Genomic DNA, 8,641 nt, shown 5'->3' with positions numbered 1-8,641 from the left:
TGTATATTTATTTATAAAATTTTTTAAAAAATAACGGTTAAAACTTGAAACTTTCAAGAGTCTTAATAAAAACATTTATAAATTTCATTATACATTTATTTACTAAAATATAAAATATTTTTATGTTATATTTTATATTAAATTATATTAAAATTTATTAATGATAATATATATATATATATATATATATATACACACAAAATATTCGTACAATATTAGAAAAAATAAAAAAATAAAGAAATATTTAGATAAAGATTCTTTAATAATCAAATCATAAAAATATCTTGAATATGGCTATTTGTGTTACTTGATATATCGAAGATACATAAAGAACAGAAACAACTTCATATGAGTTCGACTAACGATAACGATACAAGTCAGCAAGTGATCTGAAGCGAACTGCATCCGTGGACAGTTAAAGGGGTGTGCGCCCCGGTTACTTAGATACAATTTTGATTCTTATATTTGACAATAAACTTTAATTTATACTATATGAATTGGAAATAATACGTGATCGATATGGGTGAGTTGTGTGATAATTCATGAAGGTACATGTTCCCGAAATCACACTGAATCTATCCAGTGAATATAAATTTGATCGGTGGACGATTCATCTAGTTTTTTCGGAATAAATTTGTATGTAATTTCGACTCTTTTATCTTTCTAGGAGGATTACTCAGTTATTTTCGTAATTTACTCGGTAGCCGGGAAATGCGAATTTTAATTTTAGGCTTGGATGGAGCCGGAAAAACTACAATCTTGTACAGGTGTATTTCACATTGACACTTTTCTATATTTTGCTTGACAGTTTATATTTTAATATATATGTTTTAATATGTTTAAAGCTTGATATGACGTTATAATTAATTATTTATTCGTCTTTGTTTGCATGAATGGTTCATATATCTTATGTTTGAATGTTTATAACCAATAATTAAATATATGTTTATGTGCCATAACAATTTAAAGCTATTGGATGTAAAATAATATGCATGTGAAATTGTTTTCAATATTATATCTACTAGATTGCAGGTTGGTGAAGTGGTTACAACAATACCTACTATAGGATTTAATGTAGAACAGGTCACATATAAAAATTTAAAATTTCAAGTATGGGATCTGGGAGGTCAAACTAGTATAAGGTATGTAATAGATATAAATTAAAAATATCTTTTATTTTATTTTATTTAGTTTTATTCTAATTAATCTATTTTAGTTTAATTTTTATATATAAAATTACATTTTAAATTTACAGACCATATTGGAGGTGTTATTATTCAAATACAGATGCAATAATTTATGTTGTGGATTCGGCAGATAAAGATAGGATAGGCATATCAAAAGATGAATTAATTTATATGTTGAGAGTAAGTACTTTATGTTGCTAACATAGAAGACTATCAATAATTTTAAGTACTTTGTCTGTAATTAAATTTTATTAAATAACAATGTATGAACAATTTGATATGAAAATGATATTAACAGTATGAAGTGTTCTTAACATACAGAATATAATTTATAATTTTTTAATTTTAAAATTATGTTCTTATATCATTAATATATAAATGTATATATAATATTTGTATATATTCAGGAAGAAGAACTGCAAGGTGCCATTTTAGTGGTTTTGGCAAATAAGCAAGATATGGCAGGATGTTTAAGTGTAGCAGAAGTTCATCAGGCTCTTGGATTAGATGCTCTTAAAAATAGAACGTTCCAAATCTTTAAAACATCTGCAACAAAAGGTGAAGGTCTTGATCAAGCAATGGACTGGTTATCAAATGCACTGCAAAGTAGAAAATGATTAATATTATTAAGAAATTTTTTTACCTAAGCCTTATTAAGAAGACTAGTCATATGACTGTCAAATTGAACAAGCCACGCAAAGCTGGACACTTTATTCCGTTTATTTATTATAATTATATTTTAAATAGTCTTATTTAATCGAATTTCATCGAAAAACGATATTTATAATTTTCATAATGTGAAGCAGGGAATAAAAATAAAAACAAAAATTTTATCTTTCTATAGAAGTTTAAATGAACAATAAACATAAAGATTTATTCAATTTAAATATTTTTTTCATGTGATTTAATCATTGCTGTATTCTTTCTGTGCAATTTTTATTATTTCTTAATATTACAGCATCTTTTGGATTTTTATTATTATATAAACTTCATCGGCCCTTTCATTAAATTTTTTTAAAAAATTATAAATTTAATATTATATTGGCAAACAATAAGTGTAAAAAAAGTGTAATGTATATTAATATAAATATATCACTTTTTATTATTAATCAAAAAGATTATTTATAAATATTGCAGTAAAATTGGAAATCGTTTGAAGTGTCAATATTTTGACATACTGTGTGAATAGTTATGTAAATATATGTAATTGGTTTAATTTCATTCATATAATGTTAAGGTACAAATGTAAAATGTTCTTTTTTATACAAAAAAAAAAAAAAACAACATAGAAAACAAAAAGATTTTGTGTAAAATTGAAGCACAATATCTTAAATGATATTTATAAATTTGTTAAGTATTATAATACTGCCGTACAAAAACAAATTTAATCTTTCAATCATATTTAACATTTGACAATTGAAAATTAAAAAATATATTTCAGTATTTTTATTTAATATTGAATTATTTAATTTTAATACCAAATATTAAATTCTAATTAAGTATTAATTATTCAAATAAACTTCTTGAGCAATGTACTAAGATTTGATAACTAATTTATGTATTCAAAATCTATATAAATACTATTTCATAATAAATATTTCGCAATTATTAATTGCATTTTAATTATTCATTCTAATAAGATTGATTTATATAATTTTTAAATTTTTAAAATGTATCTATATATATAGAAAAAAATTTCAATTTATATATAATCAAAAATATATGTTATATATTAAATTATATTATTATATGAATTTATTCATTTTTTTATGTATAATTTGTAAAAAAATTTACAAAAAAAGATTAAATATTTTATATTAATAATGCAATATTTGTGTTCTATCCTAGTTTTTTTATTTTCAATATTGGAATTGTTTGATTAATACATATATTTATTTTAAAGTTATCTTTTTGTATAAATCAATAACATATATAAAAACGTACCTGTCACATTTACTGATCAATTTTACCATGATGGAATTCCAAATCTTTCAATTCGTTTCATTTGCGTATCTAGTTCCATTTGAACTTTCTTTCTCATATAGAATATTGGACAATCACGACTGAAAAGATATAAAATTAAATTTAATATCATTACATTTTAATAATTATCCTAATTTAATAAAAATATATGATATTTTTCACTTGTTTAAAGAGCGCACCTTGTGCATAATACTTCTTGATGAAGACTTCCCTGGCATCTTTGACATTCTGTCCATAATCTACAAAACTTTTCTTCTAATTTTCTACCAAGATACAATTCATTTTGATATAATTCTGCTTCTTTTGATTCACAATATTTACATAATGCCATTTTTTCTCTTTCCGGTACAAGAACGGCTTTGCAACCTAAGCATACTTCCTTTTTACGTGTAAATGCAGACAAAGCACCAACTTTTGATGTAGCAACAGATTTTGTGCGTGTATGATCTCCTTTCAATAAAAGTGATTCAGCTTTTTCACCAAGGATTGGTTCAAAAATACGTACTAGTGGTTTAGCTAATTGATTTTCTAAATAATAATTTGTATCTATAGGAATATTATTTTCTAGAACATAAATTGGATCTTCTGCTTTTTGATAAGCTGGTGTGCCTTTGGCTGCTCGTATAAAAACATATGGTACTCTATCACCAAGTTTTGGTGCATTTCCAGCATCTCGTTTTTTCATTTTTGCTGCTAATTCAACATGTGCTTGTTTAGCTGCATAATCAGTTTTAGTTAATTCTTTTGTAATTACTAACTGAGAAATATCTATACGATTACATAAAAGATCACTTATAATTTGTTTTGCATAATTCATAGCATCAGTGGGATTTCTACAAAAAAAAATGCATAAATATAACAGATTGAATATTCTTATTTTATTATATAAATATAATATTATTACCTGTCAATAAGTAATTTTTGTAAACAAGTATTCATCATATTTGCTACTAATGGACAATTATCTCTTCGTACAGTTTCTAGACCTTTGCAATCCATTTTATCATATTTGTCTGGACGAGTAAAATATAGACCGGCGTATCGTTTTTTATTAATTAACAAATATGGAAAATATACTTTTTCAAATTCCAGTTTTATTGGCTTTAAAAATTTTGAGGATACGTATTCTGCTGCTTCTTTACCAAGTTCCATAGCTTCTTCTACTGTTTTCACACCAAATTTAATCATAACAGAATCAGTATCACCATATACAACCACTGCATTATTTTTATATCCTTTGGAAATGCAGTATTGTTCTTCTACTTCCTGTTTTGTTTGTTCTATCATAGTACGTCCATATGCAGTGACACTCTGAAAATTAATGTTTTTTATTATATATATAAAATAATATAATTTACTAAAAAGTTTAAATATTAAAATCCTACTGCAGATATTTCCAAACATGGTAGTTTTCCCATTTGTGCTCCAGTAAAACCATACACAGAATTAGCAGATACTTTTAAAGCATATTGTCTACCATCTAAAACTTTTTGTTTTAATGGATCAGTTTCTTTTTTTAGTTCAGCTTTTGCCGCTTTTCTAGCTGACAAAAGATTTTCTAAAATTTCTGGAAGGATTCCTTTTCTTATGTTAACTTTGACAAATTTTGAATCATTAGGAGTTATAGTAATATTATCTGATTGAATATTGTTTTTAGTCTGTTTGTCGTATTTTAACAATGTTGTGTAACATAAATTGTGAGCCATAATAATACTAGGATATAGAGAACTAAAATCTAAAGTTGCAATAGGATCATTATAATATCCACGTTTTGGTTCTATAACTGTTGCTCCTTCAAATTGTTCATCACTAGCTTGACCTCGATGCACTGGCATTAAATAGTCTTTTTCTCGAGTCTGAAATTAAATATCTTTAGTAGAATTTTAATTGCAATTACAGTTACCTAGTTTGCTATTGTTATTAACCTTTCTCAATAATTGTGAAACAACTTTAATTTGTTGACCTCGTGTTAATAAACTAGATATGGAAACTCCAGTAACTCTTGCCATTTCCATATAAATGAAAATACACATCAACTTATCCAACAATCTAAGTGGTAAATATGCATCTTTCAAACAATAAACGGCAAGTCTTCGACGTGTTTGTGCATTACCATTTTGTAAATCTGTGATAATACTATGATGAACATCTTCTTTTTGTTCTTGTAAAAAATGATAAGAGACAGCATTTAAAGTATAAGATCTTAATTTATAATCTCTAACCAATACCTAAAAAAACATAATCATAAATATCTATTGTTATATAAGTTTATAATTAATAATTCTAAAAATAATTGATTTTACCAACAATAAATCAAATGGAACTCTTCCTTCAAAATTAATAGATTTATTTTCACGACGACCCATTTGTTTGCTTTGAAGTACTTGAGTTTTAATTACAGATTTTATGTTTTTTATTCGACCAAGAAAATAGAAATCTCGTACATTAAGATGACTTGCTCGATTAATTAAATAAGGAAAATCAAAATTATTTATGTTATATCCTGTAAAAATATCAGGATCTAATTGTCTCACAAAATCAGCCCATTTCTAAGAAGAATAAAATATAACATATATTGGTTGATTTTCAATATGATTAATGCAAAGTTAAATTTAAAATAATAAAGTCATACTTCTAACATTTTATGTTCTGTTTCAAAACTTAAAACTTGACAACCAACAATTGGTGCACAAGTGTCAAGAGTGAAAATATTTCGTAAAAATGGTTCTGATTCTCCTTGTTTTATTACCATATTAGCAATTTGTATCACTGGATCATGATTTGGTTCGGGAAATATACCTATATTTATATTAAAATTATATAAATTATAATTAAATTAAGTGAATTATGTATCATATAAAAAAGTTTGTTTAATTAAAAGATAAATTTTTACCTTTGCGTCCTGCACATTCAATATCAAAACTAAGAATTCTAAATGGAGCAATTTTTGACCATTCTCCTTGTGGAGCATGTGCAATAAAAGTATCCCAAGCAACATCAACTTCTAACTGACATCTTGCAGTTAATGGTAAATTGTGTCCAAAATGTTGTCGAAGCTTCCAAGTTTTAGGTGGTAATTCAATCCATGAACATCCAACTACTGATGTATCAACCATAAATCTTAAATAAATAATTATTTGTTTAGAAAAAATTAAAATTAAAAAGTGAAAGATATAATTCAAGTACACACCTAATATCAAAATCAATATTGCTTTCAAAAGCTGTATATCGATGTTTAAAATCAGATAAAATAGTTTCTTCTTCAACTATTTTCTTACAACGTGATACTAATTTTGGAAGTGCTAATGTAATTTTTAAAAACAATGATTTTTCATCTCCTGTATATCCATACATATTTTGTTTAAATACTCGTTCAACAGCTAATACAGCCACCTGAATGTTTTCTGGATTGGATCTCATATCTTTCAATATTGCTTTATCTAAAGCCTCCTAAATAATAAAATAATTAATTGCAATAAAATAATTTGTGATATTTGTTTAAAACATACTGATATATATTGATTTTTAAAATTACATACCTTAAATAATCTACAATGATGATCATTAAAATTTGTTGGTGCTATAACATATAAATAAGGATTAAAACCATGTACATGACAACAAACTGAATTTCCTAATTCTGTAACACCAAACATTCTCATTATTGGTACAGGAGGCATATTACTACCTGGCATTCCAGGTAATGGTATACCTTGAAAAAAAATTTTATATTAATTTTAAGAAGTAGAATAGATTTTGTTGATGTTGATTATTATTTTGTTTATAGTATCATTTACCACTATAATGATCAATTTCTATTTGTTGAAAAATTAATGCATCTTTTTGTGGATTTAACTCTGGAGGTGGTGGCCTATTCCATTTTGAAGATGTGTTTTCTTGTTCAGGACCCTAATAAAAATTTATTAGAAATGAACAATTACTCAAAAAAATATACAAACAAAAAAAATATGCGCAATAAAAAAAGCATTTAAAAGCAAATGCATTTAAAAAAAGTCAATGAATGAAACATAACTTTCACAATGTTGAATGTATGAAATTTAATTATTTATGAATATAAAATATATGCTAAGTTGCATTAAAAAAAATAAATCATAATATATATAAAAATATATAAAAAAAAAATGGAAATTAATATGTTAATATGTTTTGTAATGTTTATGCAATGTTTATATTTATGTAATGTTTATGATTATGCAATAATATGCTTAACAAATGTTATTTTATTATAAAACATACTTTTGTTACATTCATTAACTCACTATTTTTGATGTTTTATTTAATTGCACAGGAATTGGCTAAAAGAATAAAATATTAATGATATAAAATTAAAATATAAAATTACCTTACATATAAAATTATTAATACAAATTTTTGACAAAAAAAAATTTCATGTTATAATTTTTATTTAATAAACATAATTGATATAATATTTATATACCTCTTCAATAACTTGAGACATAGTATTTCCAAATTCATCTTCCATTTCATCCATAGTAGCCAATTCTGCTTCAAATGAACCAGGATAATCATCATCATCTTCATCTCTATTATTAAATAAAAAATATATTAAAAGTTTAGTAACAATAATAAGTAATAATAAAAATATATAAATGAAATAGTAATAAAAAATTTAAAGTAATAAATATAACATATATATATTTACATGCAAAATTGAAAAATATAAAGAAATAATATTAACTCCTTTTATTTAATTATTTGTGATATATGTATTAATTATATATAAAAAACAATATGTAAATTAAATTTATCTCAATACAATTAATGATTTTTTTAATAATTTAATAAGAGAAATGTAAATAACACAACAATAAAATAAGGTTAAAACAAACTTGTTACCAAATATTGTAAATATTTACCGATATTTTGCCTTTTTTGCAGTGGAAGATGAAAATTGTCTTTTATTCATTTTATTTTATTATATTTCAAATGATTCATTAAATACGAAAAAATATTTTGCTGATAAATGCTGAGAGCAAACATAGAGATGGCGCGAAAATATTTCAATATCTAGTTACTTTCATTATTTATTAAAATTACATTACAAATTGTTAATTTTGAAAAATAAATAAATTTCAAATTTTTAATAAATTATTAAAGATACAAGTTTCATTTAAATTTATTTATATAAAATTTAAAAAAATTGTTATTAATTATTTTTAATTTAAAAATAAAAATGTATAAATATTTAGTGAAAAAAATTACATCTATTATTAAAAAAAAATTACTATTAAAAAATTTTAGATATTCTAGTAAAACTATTTGAAATAAATAAAATTGCATAATAATACATTTGTATGTAAATATTAAAAAAAATATCCAAAAAATAAGTCATTTTATTATACCATAAAATAAATGGTAATATAAATATAATAATTTGATTAAGTATAAAACTTAGTTTATTAATGATATATTAAAATGTAATTTTAATT

The 8,641-nt window shown here is 23.4% G+C and overlaps 2 protein-coding genes across 6 annotated transcripts; one reads left to right on the top strand and one right to left on the bottom strand.

The window, feature by feature from the left end:
• Window positions 1-340: 340 nt before the first annotated feature.
• Window positions 341-2,074, top strand: LOC107994170 (ADP-ribosylation factor-like protein 1). Of its 2 annotated transcripts, none has more exons than XM_017050955.3 (5): window positions 341-523; window positions 668-767; window positions 1,026-1,142; window positions 1,256-1,367; window positions 1,595-2,074. In XM_017050955.3, the coding sequence occupies exons 1-5, from the start codon at window positions 520-522 to the stop codon at window positions 1,802-1,804; spliced, it is 543 nt and encodes a 180-aa protein (XP_016906444.1). In that variant the 5' UTR covers window positions 341-519; the 3' UTR covers window positions 1,805-2,074. The 2 variants fall into 2 exon arrangements, with proteins under 2 accessions (XP_016906444.1, XP_028520742.1); XM_028664941.2 differs by having other exon boundaries at window positions 342-548.
• Window positions 1,418-8,211, bottom strand: LOC107994169 (DNA polymerase delta catalytic subunit). Of its 4 annotated transcripts, none has more exons than XM_017050951.3 (15): window positions 8,069-8,211; window positions 7,630-7,735; window positions 7,451-7,486; window positions 6,968-7,079; window positions 6,710-6,882; window positions 6,361-6,620; window positions 6,064-6,290; window positions 5,803-5,969; window positions 5,474-5,719; window positions 5,096-5,398; window positions 4,556-5,026; window positions 4,075-4,481; window positions 3,350-4,003; window positions 3,132-3,250; window positions 1,418-1,733 (listed from the first exon to the last, which is right to left on the bottom strand). In XM_017050951.3, exons 1-14 carry the CDS (start codon window positions 8,116-8,118, stop codon window positions 3,154-3,156), a joined length of 3,309 nt encoding a protein of 1,102 aa, XP_016906440.2. In that variant the 5' UTR covers window positions 8,119-8,211; the 3' UTR covers window positions 1,418-1,733; window positions 3,132-3,153. The 4 variants fall into 4 exon arrangements, with proteins under 4 accessions (XP_016906440.2, XP_061932379.1, XP_061932380.1 ...); XM_062076395.1 differs by lacking the exon at window positions 8,069-8,211 and adding an exon at window positions 7,855-7,875; XM_062076396.1 differs by lacking the exons at window positions 7,451-7,486; window positions 8,069-8,211 and adding an exon at window positions 7,855-7,876.
• Between the last annotated feature and the right edge of the window lie 430 nt (window positions 8,212-8,641).

The sequence above is a fragment of the Apis cerana genome, linkage group LG6 (genome assembly GCF_029169275.1).
Source record: "Apis cerana isolate GH-2021 linkage group LG6, AcerK_1.0, whole genome shotgun sequence".
NCBI classification, from domain to species: domain Eukaryota; kingdom Metazoa; phylum Arthropoda; class Insecta; order Hymenoptera; family Apidae; genus Apis; species Apis cerana.
The sequence above is the reverse complement of the archived record's forward strand: the minus strand, read 5'-3'. Positions and strand labels throughout refer to the sequence as shown.